Source organism: Lathyrus oleraceus, chromosome 5 (assembly GCF_024323335.1).
Source record: "Lathyrus oleraceus cultivar Zhongwan6 chromosome 5, CAAS_Psat_ZW6_1.0, whole genome shotgun sequence".
NCBI lineage: Eukaryota > Viridiplantae > Streptophyta > Magnoliopsida > Fabales > Fabaceae > Lathyrus > Lathyrus oleraceus.
Window position 1 is genome coordinate 274,356,498 of NC_066583.1, and position 18,320 is coordinate 274,374,817.

The window sequence follows — 18,320 nt, forward strand, 5'->3', positions numbered from 1 at the left end:
GTTGATTCACGTCGCTGGAACGCGTGTGGCAACTTTTTGTGACGTGATAAACACGTCGCTAATTTGCCAAAGGCAAATCACGTCGCAACATTGTGAATTAACTTGCTTCTGCGCTTAAACTTTGCCACGTGATATTCATGACACAACTTTGCCACATGAATATCACGTCACAACATTTGAAAATGGATGGTATGTTGCCACATGAAAATCACGTGGCAAATTACCCACGTGATTTACACTTCACAACTTAAAAACAAAATTAAAATAAAAGATAAAATATATTGTTATTATTAAATTATATTATTAATAAAAGATAAAATAATTAATAAATAATAAAATATAGAATAATTAATAATTAAGTGAAATATTTTTAAATTAAAATTACACATATGAAAATGTATTATAAAAATAGCAAAGTAATTATTTATACAAAAATTAATATTTAAAACTAAATAAATATTACACATCAAATTCGTCGTCATCTTCATCGTCTTCACTTGTTCTTTGATTTTGATTTCTACTCATGGACTGCATAAATTGTCTCATTTGCTCCTCCATATCGTGTTGTCTTTTTTTCATTTCCTCTAATTCGGCCTTTAACGCCGCCTCACGCTCCGCCGTCTCTCGTCTAGCCTCTGTTAGAGCCAGTTGCCTCACCGTTTCCATCATTTCAGGTGTCAATTGTGTTGGACGGGACGTTCCTTCCCCACTTGCAACTCTATCAAATAAAGTTCTATCTCCGGTTCTGTAGTTGCCAGCCAAAGGACCAACACCAAAAAAACACCCATTACGTCCCTTCCCTCCAGTGACTAAGCTCCAAATATACATATCCACGCGTGGATCAAGCGGATTAGAACCAACAGGTGTATATTGAGGATTTTCAACTAGAAATTGTGTGAGCAATCTTTGATACTCCTCCTACACATACAACAAATAAAATAATTAGATACAGTTGTGACATGAAAAGAATCCCACATATATTGTTGCCACATGAAATTCATGCCACAAACATTATTACCACGTGAAATTCACGCCACAAAATTGATAGAATTTTAACAAAAAAAAATAAAATAGAAACAACTTACTATAGTTCTTCTCGACCGATCATCAACCAAATCCCCCGATTTTTTTGTACGGGTCTTCACAAACAACTCATTAAGTCGGGGGGGTCTTCCTTGTGCCTTAGTCTGATTAATATAAATAAATTTAATTAAACACATAATAAATCAAAATATAATTTTAAACCGTAGTTATAATTTTTACCATCCGTTTTGCATGTTCTCCAATGCTTATACTTCCTGTAGCATTAAGGCAACCCCCCCTTTCGGATGCTCTCATGTCTTTTGCTTTTTGAGATTTAGCTTTAAAATTATCGGTAGCCCAATAGGCAAGAAGTTCGTCAAATACTTCCTTGCCTATCCAGTTGGGACGAATATTTCGTTCTTCCCAATCAAGTCTGACACGCCTAAGCATGTCAGAAAGTCGGACAGATGTTCTTCCCCGATAATTTTTTCTAATCATATATTCATCCATTACATTCCACGTACACTTTTCCTACAATGTTGTATGACATTCAAAAAAATTGTTAGATAAGTGTTAGATAATATATTACAATAAAATAACTAATTAAAATAACAACAATAAAATTTATTTTACCTTAAATTTATCAAACCATTCATCTTTCTCATCCTTGGAAAGTTCTTTGAATGACTTCCAAGCTTTTTTATACATTTGTTGAATCACATGTTTTACACACTGTGCAGCTGGCCTACTCGGAGAGAAACTAAACAACAATTTGAATAAGTGTTAATTATAAACATGGAAACATGGAAACATGTATACTAAATAAAATTTATAAATTAGATACTTACGATTTTCCACATGGCTCAATAAAATATCTGCCATCAATCATCTCATACTCTGTGGGATTTGCAGTTGGTTGCTCTAAAACATGGTCATCCTGCTGCTCCTGGTCATCCTGCTCCTCCTGCTCCTCAGGCACGGGTATATCTGTGGCACGTGGTGGGTGTGGGGTGCGAGATCCCCCATGATGCGTGGATGATGAGGGCATGTGTGTGGTAGGTGGGGTGTGGGACCTCGAAAGCGTGGATGATGATGGTGTGTTTGTGGGATGCTGGGACGACAGAGGTACCTGTGTGGGATCTGGAAAGATCCCAGACTGCATGAAGGGTGGGGGTACCTGTGAGGGATGAGGAAAACTAGATCCCCCAGTCTGATGGTATGGTGAAGTCCCTGATGGGCTAATAAAGGATGGGTTCCCAGATGGGCTAATAAATGATGGGTTCCCAGATGGGCTAATAAAGGATGGGTTCCCAAATTGGGCCATAGGATAACCATGGGATGATAGTAGCGAGAGAAAAGGCTGTGAACCCATGGTCATGGGATCTACCTGAGTCTGTGGGGGAGGATACCCCATAGATGACTGCAGTGGCATAAAATGTTGAGAGGTCGTAGACATGGGCTCTACCTGACTCTGTGGGGGAGGACATACGGCCGACTGAGGAGCCTCACATACCCTTATCCTCGGGCGCTGCTGACCCTTACCCTTATCGGTTCGGGGAGGCATTTTATCTACAATCAATAAACACATGTAATACATCCTACATTAAGTAACATTACACAGTACACTAAGTAACAATACATCATACTATCTATTCAAAGTCTTCATGCTCTTCATCCATACTATTGTCTTCATCTGTTCTGATACTATCCTCGGATACAAACTCTTCACATTCTTCATCCACATCATTTTCTGTCAACAATGTGGATGCATCAACTTGATGGCCCTCAACCACTGTATCACACAAACTTGTAATTTGTTCAACTTCAATCACATCATTAACTTGAGAAGTTTCATCATCTTGGTAAGCGACATCTTCGACTACTACATCATCGGCTTCGATATGACCCAATGGTTTTGTTTTGATTACAACACACCATCCTCGTTTACGTGGCTGAGTTGAAGGATAAGGAACATAATAAACTTGCCTAACAATATGTGACATTATAAAAGGGTCATACTCTTTGTACCTTCGATCCATACGAATCTCAACTGTGTTATATTTCTTATCTATTTTTGTGCCTCTAGCAGATATATCATACCAATCACAATAGAACAAGACAACTTTATTTTCGCAGTCCAAGTAATTGTATACCATTAATAAATATATTATACTATTAATAAATATATAATATAACTATTATATACTTTATTGTTTAAACTAAACATATATTTATAAAACATATACCCTAATATGTGTTATTTAAAAAAAAACATTTTAGACATACATATTATTCATACTAATTTTTTTTATAAACATATTTTTAATATAAAAATATATATGAAATTAATGTTTTGTTTTTTTATACATTATTTTAAACATAATATTAATAATACAACTTCTATTTATTTAGTTATCTAAATAATATATATACACACTTATCAATTTTTACTCAAAACACTAATCTATTATATTTTTTAAACTAACCATATTATCTAAATAATAATACAACTTCTATTTTTAGACATGATTCATATTACTTTTTCTAATAAACAAAATATTTCGTTTTTTTTTATAAATATTATTCTGTTTTAATATTTTGTTTAAAAAAAATTATATATTATATTTCTAAAAAATATAATGTGCACATATATAAAGGCATTAAATAGTTTCTAAACAAAGTAATATCAAAGTTTTAATATTTTCAAGCTTGACATGATTTTCTTTTGAAATTTATAATTTCTCTAGAAATAATTAAAAATGATTTTATAAATAGGGTATTAATAGAGAGGATAGTATTGGTATTAATAGTATATTATATAAAATCTATTTCTAAACTATAAAAATTTAATACATAAAATATTCTGTTTTTTTTGTATAATACATTAAATATATAATACATTAAATATTCTGTTTTTTTAAAACTATTATATATTATATTTCTAAACAAATTCTAAACAAATTCTGTTTTAATAATACATTAGGGTATATGTTTTATAAACAAATTCTAAACAAATTCTAAATATATAATACATTAAATTTCTAAACAAATTCTATTTTAATACATAATGTGCACAAAAACAAAATCCAGTCCAAACAAATTCGGTTTTAATACATAATAAGCACAACACATAATCCAGTCCAAACTCAATACATTTAACTAATCTGAAAATAATTAAAAAAAAAATTAAATTTCACAATTTTGAATATACCTGGATGAAGACTTTGAATCTGTTTGCTCCAAATTCTTGAATGAATAATTCACTCTTAGCTATTTCTTAAAAAAAAAAATACAATAATTAAAATAAAATTCATATATATTAAACAGAAATGGGTTTAAGTTGAAATAATAAAAGTATTTACCTTTAAATTTCCAATTTCAAAATGGATCTGAAGCTTGAAGGAGAGAAATGGGTTGAAGGAACTTGAAGGGAAAATGGGTCTGGTGGAAGCTTGAAGAGGAAACGAAGAAGAATGAAACGGTGAAGGGAAGAGGGAGAGAAGAGGGAAGTTAAAGGAAAGGTTCCCACGTGGTAAACACGTCGCTATTTGCGACGTGATTTACACGCCACAAAACATTCAACGGTCATCTATAACGTCTCTCTGAACCCAGTACCCACATGCTTGTCACGTCGCTATTTGCGACGTGATTGTCATTTCGGAAATTAAATTACACCACATGTACCCACGTGATCAGCACGTCACTAGTTGCGACGTGAATTACATTTCACAAAACATTATTTGAATTTTAAATTTAAAATAGCGACGTGATCTGCATGTCACTACCAAATTTTAATTATTTTCATTTCCCCCCAACCTGAAAAGTTGTCATTCCATTTTTTTATTATATTTTACCTTTAGCCACGTGAAATTCACGTCGTAATTGGCATTTTTTGCCACGTGCATTTCACGTCACTAAATCACGTGGCTGCACAAAGTTATTCTTGTAGTGCTTTAAGAAAGTGGCTATATATTCATTTAAGTAATGGAAAATATACATTTTTTCCATATTTACCCTTATTTATTAATTTAGAAATAAATTAATATTTTTATTATAACCATTTAATGGTTAGTCAATTTTTATTAATACCATTTAATGGTTAGTCATTTAGTGGTTATATATTCCACTTCCTCTTACTAAAATTTCCTGTAGAAATTTGTCCCGCCTAAAAACAACACTTCCTCAGGAACTTTATTGTCTTCGATACCTAAATCAAAAGATGGAAACTCATTAGCTAAATGATGTGGGTTTGCCATTTTTAGAGTATAAAAAAAAAGGAAGAACAAGACTCATGGAGTTTTGTACAAGATGATACTGCACCATTTATAATAGGATATGACTTTTCAAAAGCCAATGATAACAAATGCAACGTTTCAGAATAAATGCTCTTTTGGAAGTGTAAAAAGTGGAGTTATTATAGGAATAAACATGAATATTGAAAAACTAAATTTGAGGGTAAAATTGGAATGGTATATTTAATTGTAACCATTGTAATTAATTTTTGCTTATATTTGAGACTCCAAATTTTTATTTTTTTTTGCTTACATATGAGACCGGAGGGAGTATTTCATTTTTATTAATTTTATTTTAATTAGTATATTTTGTTTTTTAACATTTTTAAAATCAAGAAAATGAATAAGAACCACACACAAATATCTCAATTTCCTCCTCCATCCAAAAAAGACCACGTGGTCATTTAAAGAAAAATAAGTGTTTATTTTTTTCTTACTTTTATTGATCTTTTTCTCATGTAAAGAGGAAGCGGACTCATTCATATTTTTTTTTTCATTTTTAGATCCCAACATAAAAACCAAATCTCCTCCCTCATTGTCAAAAAAAAACTGGTAACACATAAAAAGATTTCCTTCTCCAAGCTTCACACTGATGTGTGCTTTTTTGTTTTCCTTCTCTTACATGTTTTTCCCAACTGCACGGAATGTATCGGAGTATAAAATATTTTCGAACCCACTGAGAAATTATAGACAACTTAACCACTACCTACTGTCGCTATGTAAATTTAAGGTTGATTGGATTTTGGATGAGAAGGGGATTTAAGACAGAAAATAAAACAGGTTTGTTTTTAAAAGCAAATAAAAGCGAAACCGGAATATGACTTGCATCAATCGATAACACTAACATCTAAATCAAAATAATTAATTGAATTGGGACATTATTTTTCTTTAATAGGTAAGAACTTAATTTAAATGAATCGTTTGCGTTCGCTAAATCGAAATCTACTTTTATTCTAAATTCTACATTGTCGCTGTTGCGATTGAGCTTGCTAAAGTATAAAACTCATATTTTGGAAAATTAAGAACTTCTAATTAATTAAAAGTCATTTTCAGGCAAAAAACAAATTTAAAGGTGATACCGGTTGTCGCTCGCGCAACACCATAGTTCAAAATTACAGATGCCTATTGTCGCAACACATCTATTCCTATAAACTCTATTTTAGAAAATGATTGTTTTTGCAATTTAAAATAACTTTTGTTGTCGCTCTTGATTAATTAAAATTTGGTTGTTATTTTTCATCTAAGATACAGGTTCCTCTCTTTCGAAACGGAACCAATATCTTTAATTTTTAACGCTTTCGTAGTAAATGATTCTAGTTTAAAACAATATAAAAATCAGCCCCAAAACAAATCCCAATTAAATTTAATATTTTCAACTCAGATGCGAGTACCATCAAAATGATGGTCCTCACATTCCGGATTCTAAACGGTGTAGCTGGACAGATTTGATATAGTATTCATGTTTAATTTAATGTGCATGCCAAATAAGTTTCTAAACATAATAATATAATAGTGATAATGAGAAGTAATAAAAAGTAGCATACAAATAACCACAAAAATAATACAATAGGTGTGTGTGAATTGGTGCTAATAAGCTACTCTAACAGTATAAACAATGAAAATTTAACACTGATAGAACAATTAAAATTTCCAATTCCAATATCAAAACAGAAAAATAATAAGCTGTAGAAAATTAAAACAGAAAATACTTACGAAAAATAAAGACACTGCAGAATTTAAGACAGACAAACTTGAACGGAAAAACTTATGGAATTAAAAATCAGCGTTCATTAACAGCGCATGATCCAAGTACAAGCAGAGAATCCCAAATTCTGAAAAGAATTGTGTGCTTATTGCCTGGTGTAAACAATTAAACACTTTACAAAGTGAAATTATCTGCCTACTTGATACTAGAAAACTTTGATCCTAAAAACTTAAAAACTAAACTTATACATAGTGTATCATAGGGTCAATATGGGCTGAAGTCGTGGTGAGTTCGGTTGAGAAAATTAAGTGGGAGTGGGAGAAGATTAGTCAGCTTCTGTTGCTAAAATTCTAGACATGAAGTTCATGGCAAGCACCATGGCCTCATAGAGAACACCATGAGTTCAAGATGGGGGACATGGCAAGTGAAATGGCCATGGCGAGCGCCACAAGTTGAAAATGTCCTGTTTTGACTTTCTTCATGCTGGTGCGTCCTTTTCTCCACTTTTGGCTTACTTATCTTCTTTTTCTCTTATGCCAACTCCTACCTGGAGAGTATATGCAACACAAACATAATATGAACATAACACTACATATAGACATGAAATGGATATAAAATGGATAAAAATGCATGTGTATCGAGTCAGAAAATGCTATAAGTTTCATGGTCATCAAACTCCCGCATACTTAAACCTTTGCTTGTTCTCAAGCAATGCTGCTACACACATGAAAAAGATTTGGCAAATGCAGCATCTAATGTCAAGACTCATGGAAATAAATTGCAGTCAAATATTCATACCGGGCCACAAACTCTACTTTGGTTAGGATTGTATCGATGAGTATTAACTTTCACCTTAAGGATATCGGAAGAACACAAATCCACAATTGTGCGGTCATAAGTCTTCCTCTTATGCAAACCAATTCAAATTATATTATTATGCTCAAGCCTAAGTTACTTATCCTCTTTTTCGTCATTTTTCATTCTAGTGCAATCACATTAAATCTATTATCTTTTCACACTCATAGCAAGATAATCTATTAGTGACTATGATCTTATCTTTATTTTTTTCTTTTCTTTTGCACTTTGGCTCAAATATTAGCAAGTAAAGAGATTTGTACCGTTGGGTTAAATGACCGGGTGAGGATCACCTAACTTAGAAGGAACACTCTTTTTTATTCATTTTTTTCTTTCTTTTTCTCTTTTAAGCCTAAGATCATTCACTTATTTGCATTGACTTCTTGCATAGTGTAAGTTTAGGATGGTGTTGACTGCTAAATAAACTACGTAAGGACTATTAAAGGATGAGAATTCAAGGCTATGACATAATAAGTACTCAAACCGGCTTCCATATTCGGAAGACTTAAGGTGTTAAAACGATATTGATTTTGTACGATTTTCCCAAGTCTCTACACTCAATTTCATCTATAGCCTAATACTCTCTAATCATGCAATGAATTTCAAAGTCAATTTTTTTTGGTATGGCTCAAGAAAATGAGAGAATCAACAAATAACAAGAAACGATGCATAAATGACTCGACTAACAACAATTAAACTAGAATCCTAAGAAGCATGAAATAAACTAGAAAATCAATAATATCTAACTAAAAAGTAATAAAATAGAAATAGAACAGTAAAGTTCCTCCCCCAAACTTAAACCAAACATTATCCTCAATGTTATTTTTGTATAGTATGTATTATTATTATTAGTAGTAGTAATATTATCACTATTATTATTATTATTATTATTATTATTATTATCACATTTATTTATTATTATTATTAATATTATTCTTACTATTATTATCATTATTATTATTATTATTATTATTATTATTATCATCATTATTAATTAATAATTATTATTATTAATGTTAATTATTGTTATTTCTAAGTTATTGTTATTATCAATATTTTCGATTAATTATTATATTTTATCATTATTATTCATTATTTTTGTTGATTATTATTTAATTATTATTATTGGTTATTATTACTAATTATCATTATTTGTTTATTATTATTGTTAATTTTACTATTGATTATTATTATTATTAATTATTATTTTCATTATAATTATTATTGATATTATTTGATTATTGATATATTATTATTGTTACTATTATTTATTTCTACTTTTTATTATTATTTATTATTATGATTTTATTATTGGTTTATTATTGTTGTTAATTCATTATTATTATTATTATTACTTGTTTACTATTTATTGATTAATTATTTATTTTCCATTATTAAAGAAAATTTTGATTTATTTGTCTCATCGGTTTTTCAGAGATGCATTGCAGTTTCGGAGTTAAAAATTCAATTTAACTTCAGAAATTGCTCAAACGCATAAAGTTTTGTTGATCAGCCTCAGATAGGGTAATTCCTACATGAATCGTCCCACAATTACTTAACATAACGTTAAATTATGTAGTTTAATTTTGATTCTTTTTTTACCTTTTTAAAATGTCGCTTAAATCATTAGTTTTTCACAAAGGCATTGCAATTTCAAAGTTAAAAATTCAATTTAACTTCAGAAACAGCTTAGACACATAAAATTTTATTGATCGGTCTCAAATAGGGTGATTCCTATATGAATCGCTTTATGATTGCTTAACATAGCGCTAAATTATTTTAGTTTAATTTTTCGTTTCTTTTTGTTGCTTAAATCATCATTTTTCATAGATGCGGTGCAATTTCTGAGTTAAAAATTCAATTTAACTTCAGAAATTGCTTAAACGCGTAGAGTTTTGTTGACTAACCTCAGATAGGGTGATTCCTACATGAATCGTTTTACGATTATTTAAAATAGCGCTAAATCGTGTAGTTCAAATTTCTGATTTTATTTCGAGTCCCTTGACTTTTTCTTGGGTCTTCTTACAACGAGACCTTTTATTTATAGTTGTTTATTGAGCTTGTATTGTTAATTATTATATTGTATCTTCATTTGACAAGTTGTACCCCCATTCCCGTATTGTGTAATAAGTTTACCTCTTTCATTTATTTTTATTATGTTAGCTGATTGTTAATTTAAAGATTAAAATCAACCACTTTCAGAAAAAGAACAAAAAAGCAAACACTCGTTCCAACGTCGAGTCTTTTTCCCAAATCAAATCCAAATTTAATGCAAAGTCGAGTATCTCTCCCCCGCCACATCCAAATTCTTTTCATAATTCAAATTTAGACACTTGATCCAACGTCAATTTGTTCCCTTTTTAAAAGCTTTTTCACAATAAAAATGGAAGAATCTGATTAGGTTTAGATCTTAGCTTTTTCGAATGTTAGGATACTGTTGTAGAGCTCCATGTTCGAACATTTGAATTTCATATTAAAAATACAATAATTATCTGAATTAAGTCATTTCTCTTATAGAAGAAAAAGGTTGATTGGTTATCAAGATTCTCTTTCCCGATTATCTAGACATTACAGTAGAGCTTCATGTGTGAATAATTGTCTTTCATTAGTGAACTTTGACCTAATTCACCCCACATTTTTCATAAAAAAACTTTTGGATGAAACGAGAGTGATTGGGATTAGGCGTATTTCTTTTCGGGAATTTGAGCATGGAAGTAGAGCTCCTTGTTCGGATACATGTCTCCTTTTAAAATCAACTCAAACAAATCAAACTTGTTTTCTGCCCTTGCACGACTCCGAAAACATTTCCAGAAACAAGTATGCTTTATCCATTTCGACACGAAACAAACAAAGACTTCAGCCTCCAAGAGCGAGCAACAAGTAAAGGTTTAACCGCTCAAATGCGATCTAAGCATCACTTCCTAAAAGAAATCAATCCAAAAGTTCTCTTTTAGTAGAACTATGTAGCCTTGATTTCTCCATAGCACCTGGAGATACGTAGGAGCAGGATTGAGAAATCTTGTCAGGCGCCCCTTTAATAAAAAAAGTTCTTTCTCTTTTTCTCACTTGATAAGTAGAAGATCGCAAACTAATATCACACTAACACTCTTACACGAAACTAACTAAATGGGTCCATCGAGTACGATGGATGTGAGGGGTGCTAATAGTTTCCCCTAGGAACCTTTTTAAACCCTAGATCCTACCCGTGGGTGGATTTCCTTTCCCTAAAACTTTTCCTCTGTGAAACAATTAATCAGAATGTTCCATTGATCACGAACCCAACTGTGCATACATAAACATGAGCATCTCATGATCATAACACATTTAGCATGTGCATATTTTCAAGGAACCTAAATACTTTGTTGTTGCAGGCATTCATAAGACATGGGTACCAATCAAAAAAGTACTTATTCTTCCAAGTTCAAGAATCCAAAGCTAGAGTTGATCAAATGATTGATCTCAAACGTGACTAAGATCAGAAGGAACAACTTTTGTGTTGAGTATGGTGACCTTTTGGCTATTATGAACACCAAGGTGGATGTTTGAGCCATTTTCACTTTGGCGTAATTCTATGATCCTCCCTTGAGGTGTTTCACATTTTAGGACTTCCAGTTGGCGCCAACATTGGAAGAGTTCTCACACATATCAATCATTAGTATTAAAGACGAAGTCCCTTACACCGGTCTAGGGGAATTCCTTAAACATCAACTAATAGCTTCAGCTCTACATCTGGATAAGGCAGAAGTGACAACTAATCTTGGACCAAAAGAAGACACTCTGGGTTTCTCTTTGAGGTACTTGGTGGAAAAAGCTTTGGCCTTCAAAAGTAAAGAAGATTGGGTCGCCTTCAATGTTGTTCTAGCCTTGATAATCTATGGGATTGTTTTATTCCCGAACATTGATGATTTCATGGACATGACTTCTATACGCATCTTCCCGCTCCGAAATCCCATTTCCACCTTGCTTGTAGATGTTTATCACTCCATCCATTGAAGAAATGAAAGTAAGGGAGAATGGTCTAGTGTTGAGCTCCTTTTCTATATAAGTGGTTCTTATCTCACTTACCGAGCGAATGACCTTTTATTCAGAACAAGGACAACCTCAAGTGGTCTCAAAGAATCATATCTCTCACTGTTGTTGACATCTCCTGGTAATCCCGTGTTTATGATGATATAGAGATAATCTTCAAATGTGGCAACTTCCCTAATGTGTCATTCATAGGAACCCGAGGTTGCATAAATTACAACTTTGTGCTTGCTATGCGGTAACTTGGGCTTCCTATGGATGACAAACCAGAAGACAAATCGTTGGAAGGTTTTGTTTGGGGAGGAGTGAAGGAATTTGATTTTGTAAAAAAGATAGGTCGTTCCTGGACCAAAGTTTGTAGAGAAGGAAGGAAGGAACGAGGGAAGAAGAACGGCATAGCTAGGGAGCCGTATACGAGTTGGGTCCAAGCCATAGCTACTCATGACAAACTACCATACCCTTATGAGCCTCCAATGCATACAGGTCTTCTAGTGCCTATTCACATCACTATGGAGGAAGCTAAAGAGCTCAAATTTGTCATCCAAAGAATGGAAGAAGAGAACAAAGAGCTACTATTGAACCTTCTTCGGGTCACTAAGGACAAGGATAATCAGAAGTGGGACCTCAGGCGGAAGAAAACAAAAATCCAGGAAAATGTAGAAAGGACTAATAAAGAATAGTACAAAAGGAAAAGAGTCAAACATGGTTTGGATCAAGCCAACAGTTTATCAGATACTTTTAAGGGCCAGATGAAGAAGGTTGAGATACATTGTCGAGAAAAAGAGAAATGGTGGAAGCTTGCCACAAAAGAAAAGAAAGAGATAACATAGCCGCTAGAGGATGAGATAGAGAAACTCAGTATTTCTCTTCAAGACTCTAGAGTGAGGGAAGAGTAGGAGCACCGCCGCAAAGAGAGTGATTTGGCTGCTTCTCGAATTACACCTAAGATATGGAAAGAGAAGTGCCAAGAGACAGAGATCGCACAGGATTGGGCATAATACTAGAAAGACAGATTTTAATCTTTGTAGGAAGAAGGCTTCGATTGGCTTAATGCAAGGGAAGAAGTGAATATGAGCTTGGTGGCCTGCGAGGGAACTATCCACTTTCTACATGCACAAAGGAATGAATATCGAGACAAGTTCACCAGTTTGGTATAATTTTGTAAATGGATAACCAAGGACATGCCTTTGATGCTAAGGTGTGCTCTAGAATACCTAGAAGACAACAACACCCCTCCTTCGGTGATCAACTTTGTTTTTTTCTATGAAGACATGATGAAGAGGTTCAAGAGAGAATTGGAAGAACTCAAAAGACAAAAGCCTGCAGTTTGACCTTTGTGTTGTACTTTCCTTTATCTTTGAAAAAAAATTGTACTCAGTCCTTGTACTCTACTTTGAATTGAATGAATGGAGATTTTGGCTCTTTTGTACCAAAGCTTGGTCCCATTCTTTCTTTGTTCCCTGTGATCTCTTTAAATGCTTGCTAAGTAACAACGAATCTAAAACGGTTCCGTGAAAATAAAATTGAACATAAGCATACAAAATGAAAACATTCACATACATTAAAATATGCATCATGCATTTCATGGCTAAAAAAATTCATTTCATTTCTCCTCACCTCTAGTAACTTAAGTTGATTCCTCAACGTCGACACACTACCTATGCCAACACAAGAAAGATGATGAATGAAATTCAATAGGAGCAAGCTGCCATGAGAGAGTAAATAGACTCCTTCAAAATCAAGATTGATCAAATTCTTGAGACTTTGCTGGCTCTGGCCAGAAGAGAAGATGAAGTTCGTGCTTCAGCCGCCACAAGGAATGACGCTCCCGTTCAAAGACCTACTTCACCTCTAAGACATAGCGGTCATATTCCCAATCCTATGATTTACGGTCTTCCTCCTGGTTTCACTCCTCCAACTGAGGGAACTCATGTGCCTATGCTTGTACATACCTCCGGAGTAGCTGATGGATTTATTGCGTAAGGGTCGCCCATGTTAACCAGATTCCCATTCCTCGCACTGACGAGGAGCTCCAAGAAAAAGTTTGAAATGAAAAATCATAATGGATTTGCTCCAGTGATCGTTCCTACTACTGCTCAAGATTCTAAGGCTATCTTGATGTGTCGTGCTCTGGCCGAAAAGCTAAGAATCCTGGAAGAACATAACTCAACATGTTTGAGTGCTTTAGAGATGTGTTTAGTGTTAGACATGGTGATTCCTCCAAAATTTAAGGCACCAGAATTTGAGAGGCACAAAAGCCTCACATGTCCTAACATACATCTGAAAATGTATTGCAGAAAAATGGTTGCTTATGCCAGAGATGACAAACTCATGATCCATTGCTTTCATGATAGCCTAATTGGGGCATCTTTGAATTGGTACATGCAGTTAGAGTGCAGTAGCATACATACTTGTGATGAGTTGGCCAAAGCGTTTGCAAAGCAATACAAGTATAATAGCATGACGCCGAGTCATACTCATCTTCAGAATATGGCCCAGAAGGACAATGAAACTTTTAAATAATATGCACAACGATGGAGAGAATTGGTTGTAAAGGTGCACCCAACGCTGGTTGATCGTGAATTAATTTACATTTTCATGGGAACCTTGCAAGGCCAATATGAAAGACTGATTAGTAGTGTGTCCCCAAGATTTTTTGACATGGTGATCATGGGTGAAAGAGTAGAAGAAGGATTGAAGAGTGGTAAAATTCAGGGAGGTTCCAACAGTCAAGCAATACTGAAGAAGCCATTCAATGGATTCAAGAGGAAAGAAGACGAGACCAGTGTCATATCTTCTCAGAGGGGGAGGGTAGCACCAAGGGCTCCTGCCACCATTCCTTATTTCCAGTATCCTTACATAGCATCTTCTCAGTATCCAACTATGCCTTATCGTCCAATTGCTCCTACTTCTATTCTAGCTCAAATGCCTCAGTATCAAGCTTCGCATCCTCAGTACCAGGCTCCTTCATCTCAGTATCAGCATAGAAATCAATAGAATAATCAACAACATCCGGTCCGGCAACAACAACCAAATCAACAGAGGCCTTACCAACAATACAATAATGCAAATATCACTCCTATCCCTATGACATACACTTAATTGTCACCATATCTGATTCAAAATGGATCGGTCGTGCCTAGAGATTACCACCAATTCCAAAGCCTCACAAGCATTGGTATGTATAAAATTCCAAGTTTGCCTTTCATGACAACTCAGAGGGTCATAGAAGAGAGAATTGTCGAGTGTTCAAGCTCCGAGTCCAGGAGTTGATAGACCAGAAAATACTGTCTTTTGCTGATAATCTGAATGTTGGGAACAATCCTTTTCCTAATCATGGTGGTTCATTCATAAATGTAATAGAAAGTTTAACTGACGAAGGCTTGATAAAAGATGTCTTTAATTTGAAGACTCCCTTGGTTGTGGTCCATGCTAGATTGCTGGAAGCATAACTGATGAAAGAAGTGCATGATAAATGTGTAGTATGTTCATCTGACTTGGACCAGTGTGTTGAATTCAAAGTTTGTCTTTAATGTTTGATGGATCAGTGGGTTATTCAATTCACGAGATCGAAGATTGATGAAGATGTTTTCGTGATAGTGCATGTCTTTGATCAAGAGAGACTTACCAAGCCTCTAGTGGTTCCTTATCAAAGAAATGCCAACCCAGCACTAGTGAAGAAGATCGAACCAATTGTTATCCATGTCCCCGCTCTATTCTCATTTAATAGTACCAAGGTAGTGTCTTGGAACTATGACCCCAAAATTTATGTGAGTGACAAGCCAATGATCTTGAAGGAACCGGACGTGACCAACATCGTTGGAGCTAGTGGGGTGACTTGAAGTGGAAGGGTTTTATCCCCTGAAGTGATCTAGGGCAAAGCAAGCGAGACAACAGTTAAAGAACCCAAAATGGTCATGTTCTCCTGGAAGAGTGTGAAAGCAGCAATTCAAGTTGGTTGTCCTGAAAGTTAGGGCACAGTGATTTAATTACCAAAGAAGAAGGATAAATATGGATTGGGATATCAACCGTATTTTGAACAGCTCAGAGATCAGAAGATACATCAAGGGAAAGTTCTTAGCATCCAAGAAGTGTTCTCCAAAGCTGGTTTCTGAAGTGATAATCAAGTGAACACAGTTGAAGATGAAGATCGGGATTTGTCCAAGATGGTATTTTGTGGACCTCCAGATGCCGCTCTTACAAGTTGGAAGGAAACATATGTTCCAAAGATAGTTTCTTTTTCAAAGTAATGTCTTGTTTTAACAAAAAATCCTATGCCCTACCCAATGCATATGGATAGCTTTGTAGGGTCCATTTTGTTTTAATATTTTAAACTTTATCATCAATACAAGTAGATTTTGAGATCTCTGTCTTTCATCTTTTTATTTATTTTTCCAAATAATAAACAAAAAATTAAAAATGGAAATTTGTATTCCACATCGCTTTCATTCTTCAAATTATTTCCACTAAAAAGAAAAAAAAAAGCATCTCCATGCAGATCATTAATAACTGAATCCATTGAACACGACAATGCTATAATTCCCTACGACTTTGACCTCCCGATTAACCAATATGAAGAGGACGGTGAGTAAGAATGCGAACTCCCAGAAGAGTTGGCCAGACTTTTTAAGCAAGAGGAAAAGATAATTCAGCCTCATTAGGAACCAGTCGATGTGATCAATATGGGGACTGAGGATGATCGAAAGGAAGTCAAGGTTGGAGCTGCCATAAAGCAAAGCGTGAAAGAGGAGTTGGTCAAGCTACTACAAGAATATCTGGATGTGTTTTCTTGGTTATATCAGGATATGCCAAGACTCAACACCGACATAGTTGTGCACAAGTTACCGTTGAAGCTGGAATGTCCGCCCATCAAAAAGAAGTTGAGAAGAACTCGACTAGACATGGTTGTCAAGATCTTAGAGGAGGTTGATAGTAGTTTGATGCAGGTTTCCTGGATGTTGCAACATACTTTCAATGGATTTTTAATATTGTGTCAGTTCCAAAGAAAGATGGAAAAGTATGAATATGTGTAGACTACATAGATTTGAATAGAGCTAGTCTAAAAGATGACTTTCCTTTACCTCATATCGATGTATTAGTAAATAATACAACTCAGTTCTCTGTTTTCTCCTTCATGGATGGATTCTCAAGGTATAATCATATTAAAATGTATCCTGAAGATATGGAGAAAACAACCTTCATTACACCATGATGCACTTTCTGTTACAAGGTGATGCCTTTCAACTTGAAAATTGTTGGGGAAACCTATCAAAGGGCCATGGTAACTCTCTTCCATGATATGATGCATAAGGAGATTGAAGTGTACGTGTACAACATGATTTCCAAGTCTCAGAATGAAGAAGAGTATGTTATCCATCTAAAAAAGTTATTTCCCAGTTTGAGAAAGTACAAACTACGCCTGAATCCTACTAAGTGGATTTTCGGTGTCAGATCTAGAAACCTACTAGGGTTCATTGTGACCCAGAGAGGCATAGAAGTTGATCCCGGCAAAGTCAAAGTTATTCAAGAGATGCCAACACCTTTTACCGAAAAGCAAGTCCGTGGTTTTTTGAGCAGATTGAACTATATTACCAAACTCATCTCGCATTTGACAGCCACTTACGAGCCGATATTCAAGTTGTTAAGAAAAGATCAAGCTGTCAAGTGGAACGACGATTGCCAAAGGACATTTGATAAAATCAAACAATATCTGGAAGAACCACCAATATTGGTGCCACTAGTGTCAGAAAGGCCTCTTATTATGTATCTGACAGTACTCGATGAATTCATGGGATGTGTACTGGGGCAACATGATGAGACAGGTAGAAAAAAGCATGTTATCTACTGCCTGAACAAGAAGTTTACAAAATGTGAAATCATATACTCAATTCTAGAAAAAACATCTTGTGCACTAGCATAGGCCACTCGTCTCCTAAGACAGTACATGATTTGCCATACAACAATGTTGATATCCAAGATGGATCCCATCGAGTACATATTTGAGAAACTCGCATTAACTAAAAGAATCTCTCGCTGACATATGTTGTTGTTAGAATATGACATTCAATATGTAACCCAGAAGGCCATTAACAGCAGTGTGTTATCAGAGTACCTTGCACACCATCCAGTAGAGGAAGGACCCAGATCAGGATCGCGATGAACACTCGTGTTCAATGGTACCTCAAATGCACTGCGTAATGGAATTGGATTTGTCATAACTTTTCCAACAGATTTGTATATTCCCTTCACAACAAGGTTATATTTCAAATGCACCAACAACATGGAGGAATATGAAGCATGTATCTTGGGAATTGAAGCAACTATTGATATACGAATCAAGATTCTTGAAGTATATGGAGACTCGACACTCGTCATCTATGAAATCAAAGGAGATTGGGAGACCCGCCATTCTAATTTGA

At 34.4% G+C, this 18,320-nt stretch overlaps 1 protein-coding gene across 1 annotated transcript; it reads right to left on the reverse strand.

The window, feature by feature from the left end:
- Positions 1-459: 459 nt before the first annotated feature.
- Positions 460-1,881, reverse strand: LOC127080178 (uncharacterized). The gene is made up of 4 exons (XM_051020510.1): positions 1,657-1,881; positions 1,264-1,554; positions 1,086-1,187; positions 460-918 (listed from the first exon to the last, which is right to left on the reverse strand). Exons 1-4 carry the CDS (start codon positions 1,729-1,731, stop codon positions 460-462), a joined length of 927 nt encoding a protein of 308 aa, XP_050876467.1. The 5' UTR covers positions 1,732-1,881.
- Between the last annotated feature and the right edge of the window lie 16,439 nt (positions 1,882-18,320).

Coding starts and splice junctions, on each gene's coding strand:
- LOC127080178 (XM_051020510.1), bottom strand. CDS start 1,731: ATGTATAAAAAAGCTTGGAAGTCATTCAAAGAACTTTCCAAGGATGAG. Junction 1,555..1,656: donor AATGGTTTGATAAATTTAAG/GTAAAATAAATT, acceptor ACAACATTGTAG/GAAAAGTGTACGTGGAATGT. Junction 919..1,085: donor ATCGGTCGAGAAGAACTATA/GTAAGTTGTTTC, acceptor TTGTATGTGTAG/GAGGAGTATCAAAGATTGCT.